This window comes from Polyodon spathula, chromosome 1 (assembly GCF_017654505.1).
Source record: "Polyodon spathula isolate WHYD16114869_AA chromosome 1, ASM1765450v1, whole genome shotgun sequence".
Taxonomy (NCBI): domain Eukaryota; kingdom Metazoa; phylum Chordata; class Actinopteri; order Acipenseriformes; family Polyodontidae; genus Polyodon; species Polyodon spathula.
In genome coordinates, this window is record NC_054534.1 from 70,947,545 (window position 1) to 70,975,183 (window position 27,639).

The 27,639-nt window shown below is 37.0% G+C and overlaps 1 protein-coding gene across 2 annotated transcripts in view; it reads left to right on the forward strand.

Moving 5' to 3' along the window:
- cenpe (centromere protein E) overlaps positions 1-27,639 on the forward strand; it is a 55,231-nt gene that overhangs the window by 9,782 nt on the left and 17,810 nt on the right. Inside the window, exons 17-43 of one of the 2 annotated variants that reach the window (XM_041261268.1) lie at positions 92-148; positions 2,446-2,613; positions 4,663-4,737; positions 6,767-6,814; positions 7,740-7,871; positions 7,986-8,163; positions 8,302-8,456; positions 9,192-9,503; positions 9,680-9,958; positions 10,184-10,333; positions 10,535-10,795; positions 13,570-13,725; positions 13,943-14,170; positions 16,854-17,018; positions 17,213-17,434; positions 18,171-18,305; positions 18,403-18,630; positions 19,955-20,176; positions 20,441-20,647; positions 21,336-21,455; positions 21,573-21,776; positions 23,989-24,084; positions 25,191-25,298; positions 25,662-25,796; positions 25,986-26,276; positions 26,592-26,747; positions 27,139-27,354. In XM_041261268.1, the coding sequence (XP_041117202.1) occupies positions 92-148; positions 2,446-2,613; positions 4,663-4,737; positions 6,767-6,814; positions 7,740-7,871; positions 7,986-8,163; positions 8,302-8,456; positions 9,192-9,503; positions 9,680-9,958; positions 10,184-10,333; positions 10,535-10,795; positions 13,570-13,725; positions 13,943-14,170; positions 16,854-17,018; positions 17,213-17,434; positions 18,171-18,305; positions 18,403-18,630; positions 19,955-20,176; positions 20,441-20,647; positions 21,336-21,455; positions 21,573-21,776; positions 23,989-24,084; positions 25,191-25,298; positions 25,662-25,796; positions 25,986-26,276; positions 26,592-26,747; positions 27,139-27,354 (4,704 nt within the window). The remainder of the gene's footprint in view (positions 1-91; positions 149-2,445; positions 2,614-4,662; positions 4,738-6,766; positions 6,815-7,739; positions 7,872-7,985; positions 8,164-8,301; positions 8,457-9,191; positions 9,504-9,679; positions 9,959-10,183; positions 10,334-10,534; positions 10,796-13,569; positions 13,726-13,942; positions 14,171-16,853; positions 17,019-17,212; positions 17,435-18,170; positions 18,306-18,402; positions 18,631-19,954; positions 20,177-20,440; positions 20,648-21,335; positions 21,456-21,572; positions 21,777-23,988; positions 24,085-25,190; positions 25,299-25,661; positions 25,797-25,985; positions 26,277-26,591; positions 26,748-27,138; positions 27,355-27,639) is intronic. The other variant, XM_041261279.1, reaches the window with a different exon arrangement.

Sequence of the window (27,639 nt, forward strand, 5' to 3'; positions counted from 1 at the left end):
CAATTAACATAGATCACTGGTACCATGAGATTGGATCACAGCTGATACATGTTGGAAGTTGTAATTGACTTTTTGTTTTTGATACATACAGTGTCAAAAGGACTTGCTGGAGACAATACAGTTTTGTGAAGCACTGGAGGGTGAGAAGGTATGATTGTATTAATTCAACAAAAGTAACTTTTAAACATAAGTTATAATGTAGACCTTTGTAAAAATTATTATATTCACTTGCTTTTATGAACTGAAGCTCAAATGGATTTCTTTCCAATTTTTAGTGATTACCAAATGTATAAAGTTGTCAGAGCTCTACATTTAGATTTTTAACTACTGGCACCTTGGGCCACTGAGGTAGTGTTTTGTGTTTTAGTGCTGGGACAAATATTCGAACGATTATTTTTTGACGTGTATTCGGTTACAAAAATCGGATGTTCTTATTTGCTACAAATGACAAAAATATGCACTTCTCGCCAGCGCTGTTACTTGGAAAAATGACGCTGTATTCAGGCTGCTACGCTGTGTGTTCAGTTTGCTTAACGGACAAAAAATAATAATAATCCTGTGAAACATTGTTGATTTATTGCTTTGTGATAGAAACTGGTTTGCTTAAAATACTTGTTTCAGCTCTCAATACTAGATAATAATAATAATAGAAATATTGGATTTGAAAATGTACAGTGTTTACAAATTTATACTCTTTTTTTTTTTTTTTTTTTTCACAAGAAAACCAGCAACCGATCTGTTATCATATGGTCACCAGCAACACTAAAATGTTAACTGGTTTATACTAATCCTAATAATAAAAACTATTAAAATAATAAGCATAATAAAAATAATCCTTCTCCAAGCATTGTCGCTTGTGTAGCAACCCCCAGGTCCACGCTAATCTTGCTGCTAATTATTCCCGTAAAGATCGAATGGCATTTCTGTCCTAACACACAGTATCCCAAATCAAATTTGACAATTCGATCCCGTTGTCCAACTTCCATGCGCCATATCTGGGTATCCATCGGTGCATCTTTTTGCTGCAGACACAGCAGACAAATGCCTGCTATCTAGCGTACTATTACTGTGAGACTGCATGTGATGTAAACTAAATGTTGAATTCCCAACAGAAAAGCTGTTTTATCTGCAAGTCTGAGGGAAATGACACCTGCTTCACTGTCATCATGATGCCACATTAGGTCTTTCTTTTCACCCCACTCCTAAATTATTCATCTTAGTTTCATTTTTATTTATTATTTCAACGCTTTACTTTTGGTTGGTCAGTTGTAAAAATATGTAAATAAACCCCGAATTGTAAATAATTGCCATGTCCCTCTAGGCTGTTTTTAAAAATGGGTTTGTAAATTTTATTTTTTTCTGCTTTTTTGGAACACTGGCTCATTTTCCTGTGTTCATGAAACAGAAGTCACGTGCACTATACTATATACATAGGGCTTCTGAGTTTTGGTTTTAACCGCTAAAGCGACATAAAACACCCTCAATACAAATAAAAAAATGAAATCGGTGGATAGCCAATAACCGCCGGAAAAGCTAAGGAAATGGTTAATCAAGTCACTGTGACTTTACCCTTTTCCCATTAAAATAAAAAAAAAAAAAAAAAAAAAATTTAAACCTACTACAAAAAAATAATAAAAATACATTTGCCAGTGCTGCTGGGCAATGTCCTGCCTTCCTGATTTGCATCTATCATTGATTCGTTCTGAATACTTAAACCCGCCCCAACTACTGAGTGACAACACGTTCTATTGGAGTCTCCGCTTCCGAGATTTCAAATGAGGTTACAATCTGGACAGAGGCTTGTTAGCGGGATTTAAAGATGTATTACAGTTAAGATACGGAGGACTTAAAATATAATTGTGGCAAAATGTACAAAAATGCCTGCACGCAAATAAATCCAAGAAGAATGTGCCGGTGACCATAGGGATTTTGTTGTGGAAGACAGCAAAGGAAAGTGTGCAACTACTGTCGAGTTACTAATAAACATTTTTTGACAGAAAAACAAACGCTCAAGCATTTTGAAAAGTAACCGAAAACAAATTGCATACAGTATAGCATTATATCAATAAATGAAAGCACATAAAAAAACAATTTACATAACCCTAAAATAGCTAAAAAAAAAAAAAAAAGCACCGAAAAACACAATTAATAAACCGAAATACAGAAGCCCTAATTATACAGTTAAAAATGTGACTGGGCCTGTGGTACTTCATAACTACCGGCCAAACTTAGCTCGCTGCCGGGCCATGGTTGATGTCGAACCTTGGTTGTTCTCCTTAACGTGTGTATTGTGTGAGCTTGTGAAGTCTATATTATATTTTGGATAGCCGTCGAATTTTTATTTACCTTTGCCTAGTAAACCTGTTTTATGGTAGGGGTGCTTTTCTTTTATTTGCATAATTAGTCTTTGCTAAATGTTAATCATAAATTCCTTTGTCTACACAGGAGAAATTGCTTTCGGAGATGGATGTGCTACGTGATGCTTGTGATAACATGACACTGGAAAATGAAGGATTAAGAAATGAGAAAAAAGAACTGCAATTTAAACTTAAGGAGAAGAATGAAATTGAGGAATTTGAGGCCCTGGAGAAAGAAATTAGGCGTGAACATGAGGTAAATATATATAGAATAATAGTTGGGTTTCTGTGACGTCATAAATTACGAGCCCGAACGTCCAGTAATTTATAAACTGTCGTAAGAAACCCAGAGGTGGAATTGTACGAGATGGAATCGGTACGGTTAAACAGGTTATATTTCATCGGTGCAAATTAAGTGGTACGAAATGATCCTCTTAGCTGTCTTCGGTTGCTGACTGAGATTTCGGTAACTGACGAATCATACACGCCTATAAAGAATATTTTTAAAAAGAGATAAATAAAGTAATGTGTGCTACATTATCGTTGAATCCTGCATTGCATGACCTTATAACCACAACCAAGCTGTTTTGAAAATGAAAGCTAATTCCAACGGTACCGCTACATTTAAAAGTTTAATGCAACCTGCCTTTTCACTGCATTTTTATACTCTACAATTTTGAAGAAATTAACTAAGTAATAACAGAATAAGGATATCAACCAAGATAACCAAAAAAAAACAGTGACATTACTTAGCTATGTATGTAAGTTATAGTTTGAAGGTGCAATGCGTGGGATTGCGGAAATCACACATTTTCCAAGTTTCTCCCGCACAACTGCAACTTTCCAGTGCAGGAAAATTCCACAGAGGTATTTTAAGACACCAAGCGACTATGGTTTCCGCGCAATTTAGCATGCCTGAAACGCTACAACAATCTCTAAGGAAGTGTGTGTCGAAAACACTATGAGCGGCATACTGAGTAGTTCTGGTTAAAATAAATAAATAAATAAAAGTAGTGCTGGATATTTTAAGTGCTGCAAGACTATTCTCTAGTAGGTGATTCTCAGCCGTTTTCTTTAAGAATTATAGAAACTCAAGAGAAAAAATACGATATTAAGTCTATCTAGATGTGTTGCATGCGGTGACTTTCGCTTTAACCAAAGGTTCTCCACATATTACTCGGGCACCCTAAAAGCCGCCTACCTGGTTCATGGCTTGTTTAAAAGTACAAACTCAGGGCTTCCCAATGACGTATTCAGTGTGTAATTAGGCTTGCTGCTTTCTAACTGCTGTAATTAACATTGTTAAACCGTCTCTATTTCTTAATTACATCATGGATGTCTGATTTTAATTCTGACATTTGTGTTTCACAATGTATTTTGCATAGTCCATGTTTAAAAAAAAAAATAAAAAAACTAGAAATTGGGCTGTCATCTGTAAGAGCAGAACATCCCAAAAACTCGGCAGAATTCGGAACAGCAGAGCGTCCCAGAAGTTGGGACGTAGCCTGAGAATAGGGGTATTATATGTAAAACTGATTACATTAGAGATAAACTAACAAATCCTGTAACAAAACTGTAGTGGGCAGGATATATGATTTGCAATTTAAAATAAATCGCACAAACTATTATAGATATGTTATTGAAAGAAAGTACATCACCACAGAAAGCCAATTCTTGCATTCGTACATAACATAATTTATATAAAGTAATAGTCTGCCATAGTTTTGTTGTTAGTACAGCAAAATACCACATTACATTTTAATTGAAATATCAGTCTCTCGCTGACAACAATGTTAAAAAGGTCTCCAAGCTTTCCCACTTGGAGACCTTTTTAACATTGTTATTGGAGACAAGGACCAGTCAATGTGAGAATTCTGTGGTTCCATCCCAAAAGCCAGGCCTGTGTCATATCTCAAACTAGTAACAAGTGAAGACTTTTGGGTAGTGAAATGCTACCAAATATACTGTAGCTTTGAGCTGTGTGTGTCTGCTCTCTTGCTCTCTCTCTCTCGCCTCACCATTTTTATATATATATATATATATAGGGGGGAGAGATATTATATATAATATATATATATATATATATATATATATATATATATATATATATATTAAAATCTATTAAATTATTTGGATATAAAGGTAAACTGCATGTATTGTTGAAACCTGTTGCTTGGATAACGCTGCCATTTCATCCCCATATCAAATAGGTCTTTTAAAGCCGTGGTTTTTCAGAGTTTGTCTAACTTAATTGGTGGCTGCTTTCTAACTCTTATGCTTTTTGCCTGTTTAATTGCCCCTGCAGGCAGATCTAATACATGAAATCACCAACTTAAAGAAAGGTGCTGAAAATGCTGAAGCATGTATCCAAGACCTGAAGGTGAGGTTGGGCTGTTGACTGTTAATAGGTCCGTTGTCTTTAAATCTTCTGCTCAGAAAATTTATTTATTTATTTTTTAATTGAATATTTGTATTCAATACTTGTATATTTTAAGACACTTAAGCAATTACATTAACTGGTTTTGCTGAGTTTCAGTTACTGACCATTTATACCATTTGCATTTGAAATGGTCAAACTCGTATTGTAGATCACCTGCAGTGAACACTCAAATTCCTATGTGTTTGCTGTATGACTGCCTATAATTAACTGGAGTTTCCGGTAGGGTTGGGATGATTTATGATAACTCAGTAATAGCGTATCAAATAGAAGTCACAATAAAAAAAAAAAAAGCATTGTTATCGGAAATGTGTGATACTGTATGCATTATGACCATTTTTTTTATGACAGCTGAATTTGTTATTATATTTTGTTTTTCAAAAGTTATTCCAAGTATTCCATCTGTTCTAGGAATATTTAATTGGTGCGTCTTGTAGTGTATTAGCCCTAATTCCTGCCAAATTCTGCCCTTGAGTCATGTGACATGTCAGCATTCTGTTGCTATGCTATTCTATGTGATTTTATTTCTTTATTTTGTGCAGTATATGTAAGGTACCTATGGTGTCGTAACTTGTTAATGCTGCAAAATGAACTATTTTGTTTTGTGTACTATTAAGTAGTTGGTAAAAAAGGTCAGGTTAAAGTATTTTATTCCGAATTGTACAGTAATGTATACAGAGAAGGTATGATTTATTTTGTGTGTTAATGTTATTTACAGTAGCCTATAGGCTAAAGTGAAACCATGTGCTGGGCATTCTTTTTTTTTTTTTTTTTTTTTTTTTTTTTTTTAACTATTTGTTACATAGTGTATCACCGGCGTTTGCCAAAAATTTTTTTATATAGGTGTTGATATATATATATATATATATATATATATATATATATATATATATATATATATATATATATATATATATATATATATATATATATATATATATATATATATATATATATATATATATATTTATATATTTTATATTTCTTTATATTTAACTGAATTTTTTACTTTTTTTTTATCTACTGTTCATTGTTTTCTTGTTACTATTTTCTAGGAAATACTCTATTTTGGATTAAATTGTGTTTCGATTCAGACATTGTATTAAGCAGGTACATTTAGACATCAGAGGATCAAAATGTTCAAATGTCGCTTCACAAACAGAAAATCACCTGATTTTTGTTGGCCAATGTTCAATCAAAGTCCAATTTTATTGTGGCACATGCTGGGTGGAGTAATAAGCTTGATCAAAAACTAAATTGAAATACACAAACACAATATTTTGAGTGGATGAGGAATGGGGGAAGAATGTAAATCAGTTTATGAATATAAGCCAGAGGATGCGTTGCAAATACTGCTGCATTGCTGCTGACAGAATAAAAGAACATATTAAACTAAAATAAGAAAGTGAACTCAGACGTGCAATCAATCTGTGGTTTTTACATGCACTTTAATAAAAGATGGCACAGAATAACTTTTAATGAGTTTGTCAGAGCTCTGTGTGGGGACTTCATGCGACAGTGTCTGTCACAGTGAAAATGCTGCCTAACGCTGCCAATCTTACTTGTGAATATTTAACAAAGTTACGATGCTTTAGTTAATAACCTTTGGAACTAATTGATGGAAATGTCCAGTGTGATTTGATGTGTCTCCCAATTACAGAAATTGCCTTTTAGCTAAAAGGGAAATACGTTTAAATTAAGCAGTATAAATTCGCATGCATTCTTTTTTTATTTTATTTTTTTTAATCTGACACTTAATTATCCCAACCTGCCCTTGGTTTATTGAGGGACTGCTGTATTTGATATTTGTATAACCAGTGGAATCTAAATGATCAAACACCACCATACTTGCTATTATTACTATTATTTATTTATTTATTTTTTAGTCCTGCAATTCATCATTGCAGATTTAATTTTGCCCCAACCCTAGTTTTCAGAATGCCTGCATCATTTATTTCTTAATTTTTTTCAGGATGAACTTTCTAAGGGTAAAGCGTTGATTGCAGACCTACAGACATCGGTAAGGCAAAAAGCAGATTAGGGGTCTATTCTGTTTCTCAAAACAATGGTGGATTACATGCTGTTTGGACTATTTTAAATAAGGCCTGTTAAGTACCATGCTTATGAAACTCAACAGGTGAGTTTAAGTGTCATACGTACCAGAGTCCCACTTAAACTGTATACAGCAATTGAATACTTATCATTTTATATATGCAGACTTTAACATTTTGTCAATTACTGTACTCCTTTGAATTTCAGACGCAGCCCAAATTTCCCACCCTCAATTTGAGGAAAAAGTCCTCATTTATGCATATGGATGCAGTTTGCAGCTGTCTGCTATCAGAGCATTACAGTTATAGGTTGCTTCTCCATTCCAGTCGTGGTTACTCACACCTGTTTTTCTCGAAATTTGTGAACTGTGGTATTGCTTGGCATGTCGAACAATACAGGGGTCTGCTCAGCATTTCCGATGTCCAAGCTGGTGTTTGTTAGAAAAGTTTTTTTTTTACAACTTTGCTTTTCTTCTAATTCCTTGAAGCTAATGATTCTTTGAAAAGGGCTGCATGTATGTCATGGGTGATTCGAGATCGGGCAGTAACATTTTGGTTTGTCTTTTCTCTGCACTAACTCATGTTGTGGTTTGTGTACTCGGGTAGTTGCGTCTTTTTGTTGCTGTGTTTTTTTTTTTTTTTTTTTTTTTTTTTTTTTTTAATACACGCATCACTATACTGTACTCGAAGATGCAAAGTAAATGTTGAAAGTGCGTCCTTAAATTCGAAGGAATACTGTATTTGAAGGTTATGTATTAACTATTTCTGACAAGCAAAATAACAGTGAAACCTTGAAATAAATTGTATGAAACATTGGCAGCAGTTAGGTTTTGCAATCTTGTCTTTCTAGGAATTCGTAATTTCTTACTTTTGATTCTGGAATATTTGTTAAAGGTTGATAAAGATTTGGTGGAACAGATTAATCAACTAAGGCATTCGCTTGGAGATGCAGAGATTGTCACTCGTGACACCAAGAAAGAATCAGCGATCCTTAGAAGTGAAAATCTGGAGATGAAGGAAAAAATGGTACAGTGGTTTTCCCCTGGGGTTGTGTTTTTTTTTTTTTTTTTTTTTTTTTTTGTTTGTTTTTTTTGTGTGTGACTGGACATGAACCCAGATGTTCTGTTGTATCCTTGACAGGATGAAATGACAGTGAAGTATCAACAGATGGAAAAGGATGTACTGACACTGCGCAGTCAGTTGGAGGCTGAAAAGTTACGCTATAAGAACATGCAAATTGATCTGCAGAAGGAACTGCAGCAGGCCTTTAATGAAAACACTAAACTAACTACACTTCTGGATGGCAAGGTTCCTAAAGGTATACTGCCTTCCAGTTTTATACAGGATGTGACACCTTAACTCAGATAACTTGCTAAGAAAATGCTGAGTAGTCTAACTGAATGTAATAACATAGAATGTGTTTAGTGAAGTGTTTTGAATGTATTTTGCTTTCCAGATTTGATTGAACGCATTGAACTAGAAAGAATGGTTGCAGATCTGAAGCAGGGATTGAAACAAACACTGGCAGATAAAACTGCTTTAAAGGAGGAGGTTGATGCTTCATCAGCACTCCAGCATCTACCTGAAAAAGTTGGCAGACTGATGAAGCAGGTGAGAAATGTGGGTCCACTATGTAAGCAGGGGTGCTTAAAGGGTACATAAGGACATTTTATATTTTATTGTGTTGCATGTTTCCATATGTTGCTACAACTATTTACATAAGGGTGTGTTTTTTTTTTTTTTTTTTTACATTTTGACGACTTTTTTTTTTTTTAACCTTTTAAATTGCATACCCTGCCTCAAGATGGCTTCCCATGTACCTGCATGGACCGCTCCAGAAATACATTTCTCATCATCCTTCTGCTTACATATGTAACTGAGATGGGTTTACCAGTGAGCAGGAGGATGATGGGAAATGTAGTTCTGAGAGGTTTACGTGGGTACATGGGAAGCCATCTTGAGGTAGGGAATGCAATGTAAAAGGTTTAAAAAAGTAGTCGGTATAAAAAAAAAAAAAAAAAATTAAAACAATACACACACCTTACGTAAACAGTTGTAGCAACCCGGGGAACATGTAGCACAATAAAATAAAGTCCTTATGTACCCTTTTAAAGATCATTTTACAGTATGCACTGCCATATTTTACTGCCGTTGTGTGGAAGAAGATCGCTAAGCAGTAAACCTTAGTAGGGGGAGGCACCAAATTGGACCACTGAATGCTTTTAGTATCAGATTATAGCAGATGCTTAAAATGTCATTCATTAACTTTATTTCTTTCAACACTGCGTAACTCAGACCTATAAACTAAAGAAATCCACAATACTAATGTAAATCTATGCCTGTTAGGTCTGTGAATTGTCTAATGAATTGCGCATTGTGACATCTGAAAGAGAAGACCTGACCTTAACAATAGCTGAAAGGGACAGTAGGATCCAGGAGCTGACTGAGGCTGCTAAGCAGGCAAGTGAAAAACTCTCAGAAAACATATCCAAGCTTAACGATGCAGAGATGAAGGTGGTGAACTTAACGCAACAGCTCGGTGAAGTACAGCAGTTATTGCAGTCAACTCAAAACTGTGAACAAATCAAGGCTGAATCTGACAGCCTAATGGCAGACAAAGATCAACTCAGAAATGAGCTAGAGGAGCTGAAAATACAGGTTAGTTGATGGCCCTAATTCTTGACTATCTTTTAGTATTGCTTGCATGTTTCTTGAGTTGATTCTAGGTTTATCTGTAGATATCAAGCTTAATCACTTTCTGAAAATGACATGTTATGATTATATTGTCATTTCTTTAAAACAAACCAGTACTTAAAATCTCTATTTCTTTCAAGTTAACTACAGTGTCAGATGAACTACAACAGAAACATGTGGAAGTGAGTGTCCTCCAGTCTGAGAGAGAAGCTTTGACTGAGAGCCAGATAGAGCTGGAGGGGCTGAGAACCCAGTTTGAGAGAATGGAGCTGGAGGCAGCAGAGCAGGGTAACAAACTGCAGCAGCTTCATAGAGAGATGGAAGCTCTTAATCAAGAAAAAGATTGCCTCCAGCAAGTTTTGGAGACTGTGCAGTCTGAGCGGGATGCATTGACTAATGTTCAACGAGATCTTGAAAAGGTTTGTTTTTAAACGGTATTTAAAATCTAACATGATCCAAATATTATTTGCTAAAGGATTAGTAGATAGTGAAAAGGTGCATTGCTACTAGAAAATGTTTCTGCTAAATATATACTGTAGAAAAATAGGCATATTATTAATTCATTTAATTTGTTTATAGGAAATGTTGTGCTCCCATCATGACCCCTAACAGTGATGAAACATTAATGGTTTGTTTCCTTTTAGACTATGACTGACCTGTGCAACACTCGGGAAGAGTTGAACCAGACTCAGCAGTTGGTTGGTGGCCTGAAGAATCAGATTGAAGAAAAAGAAGCTCAGTTGGCCAGTATGGAAGAAAGATTGGTAGAGAGAAAATTGTCAGAATGTGTGGAGGTATGAAAACTAAACTTTATCCACACTTGTGTGCAGTAAGCCTCAATATTTAAACAATATTTTTTTATTGCATTTGTAAAATAAGCTATTTATAACATGTTGCATATAAATAAAAACAATTGTACTAGTCTTTTTTGATGAACAGGTGAGCTTGAAAATGTAAAGTCTGAGACAAGCTGACATTGTATCTTGTATTCTTAGGTTTCTGTAGATACTTCACACTATAGCAACCTATTTGCTGAGAAAGAGGAGCTGCTTCAAAGCCAGCACAGACTTACTGTGGAGGTAGATCGTCTGCAGAAGGAATTGAGCACCAGTACATCTCGACTGGAAGGCATGGAAAGGGATGCTCTGGAGCAGACATGCAGACTGCAGCATCTACAGGAGGAGATGGCAGAAACAACACAAGCAAGAGATGAGCTTTTTCAAAAACTGGCGGTCATGCAGGTGAACCCTGAAACTGTGAGTATAAGTTGATTCAGTTTAAATCCTGATTTTGCTGGCTTTTTAAATGTTTACTTTTTTATGTACAATTTTTTAATAAATTACCCATAATGGACTAGTTAGACGTGCCAGTAAATAGTTCGTTTTTACCTGGAGATGGTTTTGGGTGCACTTTAGGTCACCATTGGCGTATGGGCTGTACTTCTTTGAGGTTTTGTTTAATGTAATTTTAATCAAATTTAATTAAGTGCAGGGGTGTGCAATTCCTATCTCCCGACGCCCGGGACAACAAGTTTTGCCGTTATACTTTGTCTGTCAGACAAGTAGTTTTATTTATTTATTTTTCCTTATATTCATTTTTTTGCTGGAAAGACACTGGGTATAGTAGAGTCATGCAAGTTTGTGAAAACTGAATTGCAGAAGTCTAGCACATACACAAACATTTTAAAAAGTATTTACGTCCCACCCCTATTACTTCTGATTGGCTAGCTATGGAAGAATCGGATCTTCTGTTGGTTACAAAGAAACCCAGACATAGCTGTATGAGAGTGAGAGCCTCTGTCAAGACACAGGCTAATCTTTTAACTCTAGAACGACAATGTTTTTGTAGGCATACCTAGAACAACATGACTGGTCAATTTTGACTGCTGTATTAAAAACAACATAAATATTATAATGAAAGGTCAAACAATTTAATATAAGTCGTAGTTTTATTCAGGATCATCATATAAAGCATCTACACAACCGAAACATTGTAAATAAACTGACATTTGAACAGAAATCTGTTTTATATACAGACATTACATAGCGCATCCTCAAAAGGTTAAAAATTTAAAACAAATATTTGAAAATAAATTTGTAATGTACGTACAAAACTGTACAACTGAAACGATGTAAATAAGTCCTTTTTTTTTTTTTTAAATAAATGAGTTTGTAATGATTACATACAACGCAACCGAATCTGCGTTTTTATATACAGACTATACTATAATGTGAATGACATGAATAAATAAACATTTGAACAGAATGGACTTCATTTACAATCATTTACAAAGTCTAAGTGCTGGCACAAATCACACAGATACTGCACTTTTCAAAAGATGCAGTACACTTACTGCATTGCCCTTCTTTGCTGAATCAATCTTATTTGGTAAACTTTGCAGCAATTCCAAACACTCGTTTCTGTCCTGCTTCTTCAACAATTCATATGCAGTGTGTACTGGGGCAACAATCAATTTCTTAGAAAAACGTGTGACTTACAGTAACCAGTGCAGACGCAGTCTGGTGCCGTGAGCTGTCAAGGCTGATTTGAAGGGCTATTAGAGCCTCATTGAAACAATAGAAATGTCAACAGACAGATTACTTGAGGAATGCAGACTGATATAATCAAACTTCAATATGGCTGCAAGTCCTGACTGATAAACACAAATAATATTGCAACATTTACTTGTTACATGGATTGGTCAATTTGACCGTGCCTGGTCGAAATAGGTGTAACAGGATTTTGTCTCGCTAATTTTTGCAGCTATGCGATTCTTTCTATGTCAGGGGAATTAGTACATATATTTAGGAAAAGTCAGGAAAGCACAGCTCCTTATCTTTAAACACATGCACAGCAATTTAAATTCCAAAAACGGTAATTTTACGCCTTGGTGGTTCTAGCGTTAAACTTAAGGTGTTATTTATGTTTTTTGAAATGAACAAATAAGTTATACTGCTTTCTCAATACGTGAACCTGACCTTTTAAATGTAGCAACCTAGTAAAGTTACAAAAAAAAAAAAATACACCATTGTTGTGAAGGTTTTGGCTGATTTAGAATAAAATCGTGTTGTGTAATTTTATAACACTTTGGTCAAGTGTGTACTTGTTGGGAATAGTTTAAAAGAAATAGTTTACTGTTTAGAAGCATTTCAAGACAAACTTTCCCTGGCAAAAAATGATTTTTTTCTTTCAATTTTAGTGTTGCTAACCTAGTTTGCTATTTACCTTATATGTACATATCTTTTTTTTTTTTTTTTAGATTTTTAAATGCTATATTTAAAAAAAAAAAAAAAAAAAAGTTAATGCTTAAATAGTACTTAAGTACAATAAGTATATAATAGAAATGAACAAAATAAACATTTTGTGTTTGCAGAAGTTGATGGCGCCTACTGTAAATATTGCACGCATTTTGGTAGAAAAACAGTAAAAAATCAAACTTGACAGGTTGTACAGGTAATTTTTATAAATCTGGGGTTCAGCAGTTACAAAATTGAAAGAATGTGAAGAAAAATCTGAATTCCACAAAGCAGCAGTAATAGTTGGCAATTAATTTGTGTCTGTGATGCAACAAAACACCTGTACATCACAAGTTGAATTCAGCTTGGAGAGAGAGTGGACAAAAGTTTTTTTTTTAAATATATATTTGAATAACTCCCAAGTATTGCTTGTTATAGTTGTACTCTTAGTATGTTACTTAAATTTACTAGCAAATGTGTTTCAAACTGCACTGAAAAAAACATTTACTTAAAGTATGTGTAGCTTGACAAATTTAGTAAACCTGTCAACTACAAGATAGATCTGTCTCTGTTAATCGGTAACAGAGTAGTATATGTGTGTGTGTGTTGTGCAACGGGGAGGGGGCACGTATTTAAGAAGGACAAGTAGATTTTTTTCTAGCATTTTGACCATTAGATAATAAGTTTGTTTCAGAAATTGTGCACCCCTAAAATGGTGCACAATTAAATGTTTTGATGTTATGCAGCTGGGGGTTAAAAGGACTATTTTAGTGACTTTTTACTCAACTGTCTAGGCTGCACTAACTCAAGAACTAAGACTTGCTAAAGAAGAGCTCTCACGGCATCAACAACTGGTCATGGACTTGGGGAACCAACTTGTGCAGAAAGATCAGGATTTAACAACTGATAAAAAAAATATGGGAGAGACTCCTGAAGAACTACAAAAGAAGGTATTGTGTTTTTGTTGGGGAGGGGGTGGATACCATATCTAGTCTTTAGAATTTGAAATGTAATGGTTTCACTGTTTTGAAACAGGATATTCAGCTTTCTGAGGAACTTGACCTGTGAGTCTAATTAGTAGTTTGCAAATAGAAGTGATGTACCCTAGCTTTGCAGTACTTTTTAAGAAGTACTGTTTTCGCAGTTTATTTATTTGAACTTTTTCAGGAAAACCAGGTTACTGAGGAGTTGAAGATGGTAACCAGTGAACGAGATATTCTTCTGGCTGAGAGGAGAGACACTGCACTAAGTTCAAAGACTGACCTTCAGCTGGGAGAGTTGCAGGAACAGATCTTATCTCTTGTTAAGGAGAGAGACGAGCTTCAGGAGATACTGGAAGGTGTCAGAACTGAAAAGAACGAATTGAAGGCTAACCTGCAGGAGAATATTGAATTGGTGAGCCACATTTAGTGCGCCTAAGATTATGTGCTTTAATCTATCTGTCGGTGCTGTATTTGATTTATGTTTGTGTGGGTTTAAACAGACCAGGACATAGAAGAATGAAACTGCTTTTTCACTGACCCATCAATTAAGAGATTTTGAACTGATAAGTTATTCTTTTGGTCAGCTGTATTTAAACTTTGCCTGACCTGAGTGAGTGGAGATAATAGTGGTTCAATTGAATTGAATTGGAGAAATGTTATCCTTCGTTCTATTCTAAATTGAGTACTAGCTACTCTGCGGATCATCCCCAGCTCTGTACTATCGGTACCAATTACACAAAAAAATACAGAGAACAAAAATTTTGTATCGGCTGATCCACAACTTTTAGTACAGACCTCAGGGTTAATGATAAATTCCATGTGATGTATGGATAATGGCAATGAGTAGGGCGGGGCAGCAGATTAAGAGGAGAGCTGTATTCTTGTACTCTATTTCAACTATTTGTTTCTTAATTCTATATTTGTGTATAGTGTATTATTTGTAATTAGTGCTGGGACAAATATCCGAATATTTGAGCGAATATTTTTTTACATGTATTTGGTTAAAAAAAATCGGATGTTTGTAGTTGCTATAAATGACAAAAATACCTTGCACTTGTTTACCGCCTCACCAGAAGTTCTGTAATGGTAAATGAAAAAGAGCTCCGTGTGATATGTGAGATAAATATGTAAATAAACACAGCACCGTCACAGCAGCTCAAGCCTCTATTAAATTTTTTAGACGGCAAAAAGTAAACGAACCAGATTATGCGTGTGCACACATAGTGATCTCTGTGGAAAGCAGTCTGGGTCCAAAAAGCGTTCTGCTTTAGATTGAGCCTGAATCTCACAGGACAAAAGTCAAGCACTTCATTCTCAAGTGCTCGCTTAAACCGTACCCAACTTGCTGGAAATGTTGTGTGGTGATTTTTATATAGATTGTATATTATAATTTGTTACGTGGAATGTAATAAACCCCCCCCCCACCCAACCCCCCCCCCCCCCCCCCCCCCCCCCCACCCCCACCCCCCACACCCCCCCCCCCCCCCCCCCCCCCCCCCCCCCCCCCCCCCACACACACACCTTTTGTTTTACAGTGCCATTTCCACGTTTTTGTTTATTTGTAGTGTTTCAAGTTTTATAGTTTAGTTTTCATTTGCTTGTTCAGCTACGAAAAGGTACAAGTAAACCTCATGCTATTACTTTATGAAATCATGTCTATGGCCACTGTTTACGGTGAAGAAATGGCAAGGAATGAAAACATTATTAAAACATTAATGAAATGCGGTGTCAGCTTTATATACTATTTATTTCGGGAATAAACAAAACAGCGTTTAACTTGAACTACGATTTGACATCCTTTGTTTTGTTCATTCACTGCGGTAAAGTAAGGCCTACACAATGTATTCTTTACTCCTGACATTTTTTTTTTTTTTTACTGTAACGTGTTACATATTGTAATATCTTGCTGTAAGATAAGGCACACAGGGGTTACACCCCCTGACCCTGCTGTTATGCTGTCTCTGCCTGCGTTCTGAGCAATATAATGGCTTTTATTACTTTCTGAAAACGAACGGCTATCTGAACAAATATTTAAATTCAGCGAATATCTGAGCATGAAAATCCTGTGTTTATCCCAGCAGTAATTAAAATAGTACACTTTATGTAAAAAATAGGTGGATTTTGTACACTTTCTAATAAAACATTTAAAAAAAGAATATTAAGTTACTTTTTCATCAGTGAAGAGAATGAGATATAGGTGTCAATTAAATTTCTGTGAAAGTCAGTGCAAAGATATTCAGTACCTGAAGTTAAATAGAATAGCAGAAATTGGAGGAACGGTCCTAATTGTCATCTAAACAGTTGTTTAATTTTATCTTTTATTACTAGTCCGTATAATCCATCTGACAGGCTTTTAAATATCTGAAATTTTTAGTCCCATACAAACCATTCACTTTTGTTGTTTAAAAAAAAAAAAAAAGACATCAGGACTCCATCATCCTGTGTCTTACTCCCATGCGAGTCTACCATTTTAGATTTTGATAAGCATTTTTGTGGTATTCGCCTCAAAGCAATACCAGCCTTTACAGTAAACCATAATATAATATTACAATTGGTACGATCTCTCCTGATATTCTCCAGTTCAGTAAAACTCAATGGTTCGGCATAACCAAACTGGGCGAAAATACAAAACATAATTGCTGACTTAAGTGGATGATTTGAACGGTGTATTTTGAAGGTATGTATGGAAATACATGTCACTCAAAGGATGACATGGTTATTAAAGCCATTGGAAAAAAAAAGTACAACATACCAAATTTAGTTATTTACACCCCGTTCACTGTTTACAAATCACGCACAAAAGCGCTTTCTCTGGCCACAACATCGCATTTACCAACCTTTTTACTAGACGTCCTCTGCTTCTGACCTGCTCTGAGGACGCCAGTTTTTTAGTCCAGTGTGAATCATTCTTAAGACATATTGGGGCAATTACAACAAATTTGTAGATTTAGTACAGAGCTGGGTACTACATTGCGGACTAGCTAATACGATACTATCGCAGGATCATTTAGTACCAATTGCAACGAGAAAAGATGGGGAGGTGGTGGGTTTGGGGGAGTCGGGACTAGCTGATTTGTGTTGTTTTTTTTCTCCAGTCCTTTGGGGTTCAGGAACAACTGATAGTTTCCCAGCAGGAGCTTGAGCAACAGCAAAGACTAGTTAATGAGCTGAAGAGCCAGATTGCAAAGAAAGAACTCCAGCTATCAAACATTGAAGAAAAAGTAACTGAAATCAAAGAAGCTGTGGGTTTGGATGACAAAGTGAGTATGAATGCCAGACACATAAATTATCTGAGATAAAAGGAATATAAGTAATACAAAATAATTGTTTCTGGATGGCAACAAAACACTAAAAAATAAACCTTTTTTTTTTTTTTTTTTTTTAATTATAACGAATTGGTATTTAATTGGGGGGTAAGGGGTGAAAGGGTGGGGGGGGGGGGAGGGAAAGGGTGGTTCTTCAGCTAACTGAGGCGCTACTGAGAGACCATCTAATTGATGAGAGAGCTATGGTATCAAATATGGCTCAGCAGTCGGAGCCTGAACTTCACCTGGGAGAGCTGCAGGAACAGATTTCATCTCTCACTAAGGAGAGAGATGAGCTTCAGGAAATACTGGAGAGTGTCAGAGCTGAAAAGAACCAACTCCAGGCTGACCTGCAGGAGAACATTGAGATGGTGAGTGTTAAACACAGGAACTGGGCTTTTCCAAGGATTGGTATAATCTACTTTGTACTGTACAGGGTATGGGCCGAAGGTTGGACATTGGTGTACCATTCAGGTGTGTGGTACAGTACAGGCGATCTTCAACTGACGACGCACGGCACCTACGACTTTTTTTTGCATTATTACCCTGCTTCGACTTTATTGATACGGTGTCTGAACCGCAGTACCTGTTGTGGTTGCCCTGACTTGGTCTAGCTTTTTTTTTTTTTGTTTGTTTGTTTGTTTGTTTTTTTTTATTTGCCCATAACAATGTCTTGAAAAGCAATGGACTCAAAACAAAACCTAAGATGTGAACTCTGTCACATGATGAGCAGCTTAACTTCAGGTGATCGTAGCTCCGGCTAGGAGTACTGTATAGACACACTGAATACGTCATTGGAAAGCCCCTAGTCTGTACCTGAGTAATATGCGTGTAAACACCGGGTTGATTGTAAAGAGTTAAATAAATATTTGCATGAGTACAATATAACAGGTCATTTTTGGAAAACTATTATCTGGCCAGTCAGGAACGTAACCCTGATTTTTATAACATTGTTCCTATGGGAAAATGTGCTTCGACTTACAATGCGACTTTCAGGAACCAATTGTCGTAAGTGCGAGGATTGCCTTTATACGGAGGGACACGACTTCAATATACAGATTACCTTTTCTCTTATGTTAATTTTAAAATCTTAATCATTTTATGCAGGCTATTGACACTCAAGAAGAGCTGAGACAACACCAACAACAGATTACTGACCTAAAAAAACAGATTGCAGTGAGAGAATACCAAGTACTAAGTAGTGAAGAGAACTTGAATGGAATAAAAGAACTACAAGAAAAAGTAAGTTGGAGTTTATTGAAAATACTCTTTACTTCATTAACATAACACCCTGCACTGTTGTAAGAAAAATGTAACAGTTTTGTTTAACAATTTTCAGCTTAACCAGATGACTGAGGAACTTAAACTGGTAACCATTGAACGGGATCATCTTCTGGCTGAGAGGAGACAATCTGCATCTGGTTCAGAGTATGAACTTCAAACGGGAGAGCTGCAGAAACAGATTGCGGCTCTCATTAAGGAGAGAGACGGGCTTCAGCAAATACTGGAGAGTGTCAGAGCTGAAAAGAGCCAGCTGAAGGCTGACCTGCAGGAGAACGTTGAGATGGTGAGAGTTTTTAGTTGGCATCTGCTATATACTGTATTCTTTTGAATTTGAGAAGCGCTTTTTAAGCCATTTTTTTTCTTCTCAGAAGTAGCCTGCATCTCAAATTCGAGTTTAGCGTTGCAAGTATTAAAATCGTCAACAAAAGACGAAACTACCCGAGTACACAAACAGCACCGTGGCTGGTTGTCATGAAAAGACGAACAAAGACATTTCTGCCAGATCTCAAATCATCCAAGACATACAGGCAGCCATTTTCAAAGGAGCTTCATTAGCCTCCTGAGGAATTTTGAAGAGAAGTTTTTCCAATTTCAAAATTTCGTTATTGGGATCGGAAATGCTGATCAGACACCCATATATTTTGACATGCCAAGCAATACCACGGTTCACAAAAAGGGAGAAAAACAGGTGTGAGTAATCATGATTGGAAATGAGAAGCAGCACATAATTGTAATGCTGTGTGAGCATACGGCAACAAACTCCCTCAATATGCGTAATTGAGGTTGTGTCTTTTATTTATTTTTTCCTTCAATGAGGGTGGGAAATTTGGGCTGTGTCTTAAATTTGAAGGAATATGATACTTGTCTTTTACCACAGTTTAATTTCCACACAAACACGCCCTTCTAATTTATTTTCACATATCTTCTGGAGAGGTTCAGGAACAACAGCAGTTTCCCTTAGTACATCTTCATCAGTTACGCAGATGTTAGATTTGTCTTTAACCATTGTTCAAACAAGCTTACAGCTTGCTTACGTTTGGACCCGAGTACATCTCAAAAACGATCACAGGCAGTGATATGTAGGTCTTCATCTGTTTTTAGGTTTGGGATCAATAACTTTATTCTCTTTTTCCAGATTACATTCCTTTTTGTTTTGCATTTTCATGTTTCTAAAGCCTCTTTCATGTTCTACATCTAAAGCCTAGTCCTTGCTACTATCTTCACTAACAAAACACACTTTTTTGTCTGTATAAGTGGGATTTCAAACTCCTAGGAACTCATGACAACATTCATACAGTGTCAGAGACAAACATTAACAGTTTGAACTCCGCGTAATAAGAGCAAAAACCAAATCCAATGGCCAAATTAACAATCGATTGAATCTTGTTATCGAACAAGTAGGAAGAAATGTTTCAAGTGCCATTAAACAACTCTGTTGAATCGGTGAGAAAATAATCCTCTGTTTCTTGTACCTAACAGCATTCGAAACTGAATTTTATATTGATTTCAATACATCGTTTATCCCTTACTTATGTTTGTATACTTAAGAAACCTGCTGTATGAGTCGTACAGAAATATTGTCTTGGTTAAATATGAAATCTTTTCAGACTAACCAGGTGATGGAGGAGCTGAAGTTGGTAACTAGTGAACAATATCATCTGGCTAAGAGGAGAGACAATGATCAAGGACTAGAGACTGAACAACTGGGAGAGCTGCAGGAACATATTTCATCTCTTACTAAAGAGAGAGATGAGCTTCAGGAAATACTGGAGAGTATCAGAGCTGAAAAGAGCCAACTGAAGGCTGATTTGCAGGAGAGAGTTGAGATGGTTAGTGAAGCATTATCAAGTGTGACAAAGAATATCACCTTTTAATCTGCTGGCCAGTTCTTTATACACAATACAGCAACAGAACTGTCTACATGGCCTCTTTTGAAATACCAAAATATCAACCTACAAAAAATGTATTTATTTTCCCCATTCAGTGAGTCAGTAACTGGCCAGTGACTTAAGAATCTGAACTGGTAATTTTGGAAATGCCACATATATTTAGTCCTGAAGTTTTAATAACCTATTTATTCATTTTCTTCTCAGGTTAACCAGCTGACTGAGGAGCTTACGCTGGTCACCAAAGAACTGAATCATATTGTAGCTGAGAAGAGAGACGGAGCTCAAGGACTAGAGAGTGAACTTCAACTGGCAGAGCTGCAGGAACAGATTTCATCTCTCGCTAAGGAGAGAGATGAGCTTCAGGAAATACTGGAGGGTGTCAAATCTGAAAAGAATCAAAACATAGAGCTGGTGAGAAGCTTCAAATTGCCAGTCAGTGATGAATTCTTATTTCTTATTGTACCTTTTCATAAAGAAAATAAGATTTTTGTAACTGGCAAATTATAATAAGACATTCTATTTGGGGTGTGCTGGTACTTCTACTCGTTATTGCTGAATAAGTTTTTATCGGCAGATGTTAAATAAATCCATACTTTTTAATGTGATTTAAAAAAAAAGTTCTGCCCTCAGTTACAATTGATTACCAATTAATGGCAGTTAACTTCAAAGCTAGTTTTCCTGACATGGAGACCATAAACCAAGGCTCTAAACTGAAAGTATATAGTCTTGGTATGGCAGTATAGCAAACAATGTCATCATACAAATCTTCAGACCTAAATTATTCAACTGTACTCGGTACTACCAGCTGACGGTCAGTAGAGTATCTTGCATGAGAGGCAGTTAAAATCATTGCATTGTTTAACAGGTAGGCAGTGAAGAGATGAAAGGGATTACTTGTAAGAAAATGTTTAGCCACATCCTACACCAGCTTAAGTCTAAAAGTGTATTACAAGAATCAAGCAATTGACAAGCTGTTTAAGGTTTTCAAGTTGGTATTTCATGAATAATCTAAAGATGTGTTCTGTGTTTCCTTTTATCCTTAATATGTGATGAAAGTAATTAACAGCATTATGTTTGTCACTATTAAAAAATATTCAAGCAGACTTCTAAGAATCAAGATGAACCAAGATCTGCCCTGGAAGAGCTGAGTCAGCAGCAGCAGCTGGTCCGTGACCTGCAGACCCAGACTGCACAGAGAGAATCTGAACTACAAGAAAAAGTAAGGTTGCGTTCTAGATATGTTGTTATTCTTAAACTGGGAAGATCAAATACAAGTCCTGAAGTCTTGTAGGAAATTACTTTGTTTTGTTAATCGGTTGACGTTTTGTCTTATTAGGTAAACCAGGTGACTTATGAACTGAAGCTGGTAACCAGTGAACGGGACCATCTTCTAGCTGAGAGAGATGCTGCTGAACTTGGGGATTTGCAGGAACAGATTTCATCTCTCATTAAGGAAAGAAATGAACTTCAAGAAATACTGGAGAGTGTCAGAGCTGAAAAGAACCAGATGAAGGATGACATGCAGGAGAACATTGAGATGGTGAGTGTTGGAAAACCTAAGGTTTTCCTGCACTGAAGAGGATATGTGATGTACAGTGCCGTGAAAGTATTTGCCCCCTGTCTGATTTTCTGCATTTTTGCACGTTTTTCGCATTGAATTTGGTCAGATCTTTCTGTGGGTTGTAGTAGTATATAGAGGGTGTCATTTTTTTTCTCAGACTCCCAAGTTTGGTGCTTCTTTCATTTGTTTGGTGTGCAAGGTAATCAAACAAGGTAATCAAACCCCCCCCCCCAGTTAACTCAACCCAATTGAAGGGATAATTAGGGTCAGTTGTTTGAATACTTTGGTTAATGATCAGGCCTGATTTGGGCCAGCCCTGCCCAATATAAATCTGACTAACTTTGGCCCTTACCATCAGAGTGAAGTTGTCAGCACACAGGTTCTAGAGCAGGGCTTCTCAAACTCTGTCCTGGGGACACCCTGTGGCTGCTGGTTTTCATTCCAACCAAGCTCTCAATTACTTAACATTACCTTTAATTGAAGTGATAATTTGCTTAATTAGACATTTTTACATGATTTCAGCTCTTGAACAGTTGCATATTTCAAGTTAGCTATAATATTTGATAAGTAACTTCAACTGCAACTGTTTAAGAGCTGAAAACAAGTAAAAAGGTCTAATTAAGCAAATTATCAGTTCAATTAAGGGTATAGTTAAATAACTGAGTGCTCAGTTAGAATGAAAACCAGCAGCTACAGGGGGTCCCCAAGACAGAGTTTGAGAAGCCCTGTTCTAGAGGCACATCATGCCACGATTTAAAAGAAATTCCTGAAGACCTCTGGGGGGGGGGGGGGGGGGGGGGGGGGGGGGGGGGGGGGGGGGGGGGGAGTTGTTGATGCCTATCAGTCTGGAAAGGGTTACAAAGCCATTTCTAAGTCTCTGGGGCTCCACCAAACCAGTCAGAGCCATAGTGTCCAAATAGAGAACGTTTGGGACAGTAGTGAATCTTCCCAGGTGTGGCCGTCTTGCCAAAATCTCTCCAAGAGCAAGGAGTAAAATCATCCAGGAAGTCACAAAGAGCCCAAGAACAGCATCCACGGATATGCAGGCCTCCACCATGACTGGGAAAAAATGGGATTCATGGCACAGTAACAAGGCAGAAACCACTGCTCACTAAGAACATGAGTGCTCATCTCAAGTTTGCCAAAAAGCACCTGGATGATCCTCAAGAGTTCTGGAACAATGTTCTATGGACAGATGAGTCAAAAGTGGAACTTTTTGGCCAACATGGGCCCCATTATGTCTGGCGAAAACCAAACACTGCATTCCACAGTAAGAACCTTATACCAACAGTCAAGCATGGTGGTGGTAGTGTCATGATTTGGGGATGCTTTGCTGCATCAGGACCTGGATGACTTGCCATCATTGAAGGAACCATGAATTTTGCTCTGTATCAGAATTCTACAGGAGAATGTCAGGCATTCCGTCCATGAGCTGAAGCACAGCTGGGTCGTGCAGCAAGACAATGATCTGAAACTACATCAGAATGGTTGAAGAACAAGAAATTTAAAGTTTTGGAATGGCCTATTCAAAGTCCAGACCTAAACCCCATTGAGAGGTTGTGGCAGGACCTGAAACAAGCAGTTTATGCTCAAACCCACAAATGTTCATGAAGCAGTTCTGCTTGAAGGAGTGGGCCAAAATTCCTCCATGGCGCTATAAGAGATTGATCAATAATTACAGAAAGTGTTTTGTTGCAGTTATTGCTGCTAAAGGTGGCGTAACCCGTTACTGAGTCTATGTGGTGATTACATTTTCACACGGGGGCATTGGGTTACATAACTTTAATAAATAAATGAAATAAATATCAAAATTGTGCTATTTGTTCACTCTGGGTCCCTTTTATCTAACATTAGATTTTGGTTGAAGATCTGATAGCATTCAGTGTCAGAAATATGCAAAAATGCAGAAAATCAGACAGGGGGCAAATACTTTCACGGCACTATCTCTAGGACTGCTTATTCAGTGGTGATTTTACTTTGGTAAGGGCATTGGAATGGAGGTGCCTGCTCATCTGTACTTACAGTATATACATATCTATTTGAGGTGGCTGAAAGTGTGTCCAGGTATTGCAAGCTTCAGAAGGTCAAAAAGCACAAAGTTCAACTTCGAATGCTCCACGGACTGATGAGTATTCATTAAAAAAAAAAAGTGTTCTTGCATTATTAATTGTGGTGTGTTTTTTGTATTTAGACCATAGAGACCCAAGAAAAACTGAGACAGCAACAGCAATTGAATATTGACCTGAAGAACCAGATTGCAGTGAGAGAATCTGAACTACTAGAAAAAGTAACCATGGATTCTGGTTATTTTTATCCTACCTATCCTACATGTATCTCTAGTATGACAGCATTCTGTTGTTGTTGTCCTTTCTGCAGGTTACTGTACTTGAACTGTTAGTTCACATTGTTATTACTGTAGTATTGTTGTCGGGGATGAATTGTTGTGCACCCATTGCTTACCTGAAAATTAGGTAAATCCTAGAACACTTCGCTGCCGTTTTAGATGGCTCCTCCTTTTCTTTTTAAAAGTATGAGTTGGCACAGGGCTCGCAGATGGAAAGTGACACTGCCAGTGAACACGTGTGATTGAAAGTTCTGAAAGTGTGGTTATATTGAGCAGTCCAACAGCCTCCCTCCTTCCACTTGCCCGTCATTAACCAGTGGTACAGTACGTCGTTCTCGTGGCTTACTGCTAGGAGATGCACAGTAAAAAGAATTGCAATAATAGTACATCATGATAATGGGTCATTTTCTTTCAGGATGAGATTAGACAGAATTAAATTTAATTGTGACAGATCGGGCCAGCTGACACTGAGCAAGTTTGTGAATGCGTTGTAGATCACGATGTGCTGGTGCTGAGTGACACCAGCGGCAATGACGGGCGGGCTGACATGCAACTTTTGCCATCATTTTCTTTTTCAATTTGAGAGACATTGCAGCAAGCAGCTTGGGCACTGCGGCAATTGGCACCGGTGCTGCTGGTTATTTTGCACCCTGGTGGTCTGCAAAGTTGTTGGAGGTTCAGAAGGGGTTTGCACACCCAAAAAGGTTGGGAACCACTGGATTAGACCTAAGGGAATTACTAAATTCAATCTTCTGATAAGGCCAAAAGTCTACAGGTTGTTGTCAAATAGACTATGACTAAAATAAAAAAATGCTGACTAAAATAACACTGATCTCCGTCTGCTGAGAAAGAGGAGCTGCTTCAAAGCTGGGACAGGCTTGCTGCGGAGGTAGATCGTCTTCAGGAGGAATTGATATTTATTTTTACTTAATTACAAAATGTATATTTACTTATACATTATTCTTTGTTCATAGCTGTAGGAATACATCTAAACAGTTCCTTTGATCGATACTGATATTTGTTTTTGCAATTGCATTTTCTTTTCCTAGTCTGAGACTCAACTGAAGCACCAACAGCAAGTGGTGGATGAGTTTAAAAGGCAGGTTGCTGAAAACGAGGCTCAAATATCAAGTCTGCAGCACAAACTGGCAGAAGAGGTGAGTTTTTTTAATTGTATTGCTGTTTTGGTCTTAAACACCTTGTACTGAAATACTATTGGCACACATCCTATAGTGATTAACAAACGCACACTAGGGAATTTAAAAATGATGCAGTTATGGCCCACAGGGATCTGGCCTACCCCCACTTAAAACCATTATTATTCTCCAGACAAATAAAATAACAATTTAAGAATATTTTAAATAAAATGCGGGGGTGGAAATACAATGTTTTATTAAACATAGCTAAATTGTACAGATCAGTTAATCCATTAACCTAACCTTAAAGATGGTGTCAACTATAAAGTGAACTTTAACAACTTGTTTCTTCTTGTCTTTCATCCACATGTGTTCTCATCTTAGTCTGAGAGTCAAGAGATATTGAGGCAAACCCAAGAGGAGCTAATGCATAGACGTCAAGAAGTTGAGCAATTAAGATGCCAAGTTGCTGAAAAAGAAGCTTGGCTATCAAACTTGCAGGAGACCCAGGCAGATAAGGTAATGTTCTTTTGATCTGTGTGCAGATTTAATTGGCACAGACCCTGCACGCAATTGCTTGTGGGGGATATTTATTTATTGAAGCAAGACATACCAGACTGCACAAATCCACCGTTAATCTTTCATGTAACTTGCATTCATAGTATTTAATAAAATGAATATTACTACATTTATTATTTTTCCATCTAGCTGCTGAGTTTCACTGAAGAGTTAAAGCTGTCTGCTGCTAACCAAAGCCATCTTATGGCAGAGAATCTGAGTCTTGTTCAGAGCCAGGAGAGTCTGAACAAAGAGTTGGAGGAACTGAGGAACAGTGTCTCCCGACTGGAGAAAATTGAGCTGGAGGCACTGGAGCATGAGAAGAAGCTTAGTCAATTCCAAGGAGATATGGCAGCATTGACTCAGGAAAGAGATGAGCTTCAGAAAACCCTTGACCACTTGCAGGTGACAATGAATGTGGAAAAGAGGAATATTGAGTCGGTGAGTAACAAACCTATGAAATGTTTAATCTCTTGCTTTTCAAATTTCTCTCAAGATAATAACTTCATATTTAGTGATGCTATGGATATTATCAGACACAATGTCATGGTAAAATGTAGTCTGGCTATTGATTTACCTGTTCTGTCCAGTTAATAATTAAACCTGTTTCAGACTAAACTTGATTTTAAAATTGTGATAATGACATGCTGGCTTTGTTTGATAAACAGTTTTATTTTTAAATTTGTTGAAATAGTGAAATACATTTTGATTTGGATATTAAATCTACTATTAAACAGAATGACTTTGTAATTGCAGTGTTTGTCTGAAGAGAAAAAAGAAAACCAAAGGCTTTTAGCAAAGATTGCAGGCTTCGAGGAGCAGGTTGCCTCCATGGGGAGCAAATCCAATCCATCCATCGGAGAGATGGAGAAACTGTCGCTGCATCTTGAGGGAACAGATAAGCAACTAAAGGTACTTGTGTTCTTTTGTTTCTCCTTAATTTGTATATCATTTTGTGAACCCCACCCTCGAGTGGCTTGCATGGTAAAAGCACGGCCGCATGGCCAGCAGAGTGATGAATTAGTCATGCGAGTGCAGGTGTTTGTCCTGGATTGTGATGTCGTCAGTCTTTGCTGGGGATTCTGGAGGGAGTGCCACATCAGCTCTGGCACTCCTTTACGTGACAAAACCAGCAGAGACCGTTTCTCATCCTGCTACAGTGGACCCTACTGGCCAGATGCTGGTAGCTTGCAGAGAACTGTGTTCCTTGGGCATGTCTAAATTAAAAAAAAAAAAAAAAAAAAAAAAAAAAAAACCTATAGCCACAATTTACTATAACGCTATCTTTTCTGTTGAAATACAGGGCTGTCTGCAGAGTTTCCATAAGCTAAAAGACCAGTTTGGAAGCTGGTGTAGCAACATGGAAACCATCCTGCTAAAGGACATTGATTCTCAGAAGGAGTTTATGTCGCACCTGCTCTCCCCACTTTCTTCTGGACAAACAAAGCCTGTTGAGATCCTGCACTGTGATATTCAGAGAATGAGCTCACAGTTCAAATTTGTACTGAAGAAACTAAAGGTAAGTCATTTGGGGTATACAAAATTAGCCGGTGCTAATCCGTGGCGTAATACTATGTTTGTTGTATTGTCATACTGTAAGGCAGGGGTTTTCAACCGGGGTACACGTGCCTGGGTGTACTTCTAAGGGTCATAGGGGGTACGACTCAGAAATGCACAAATAAAAATGAAAGTAAAAGAAAATAATGATGTTGAATTGATTTTTTTAATAGTATTATGTAGTCTTTCTAAACCATTGTCCATGAATATTCAGTTTTTGTTTAGCAGCTCAAAGCGAACTGCAGAT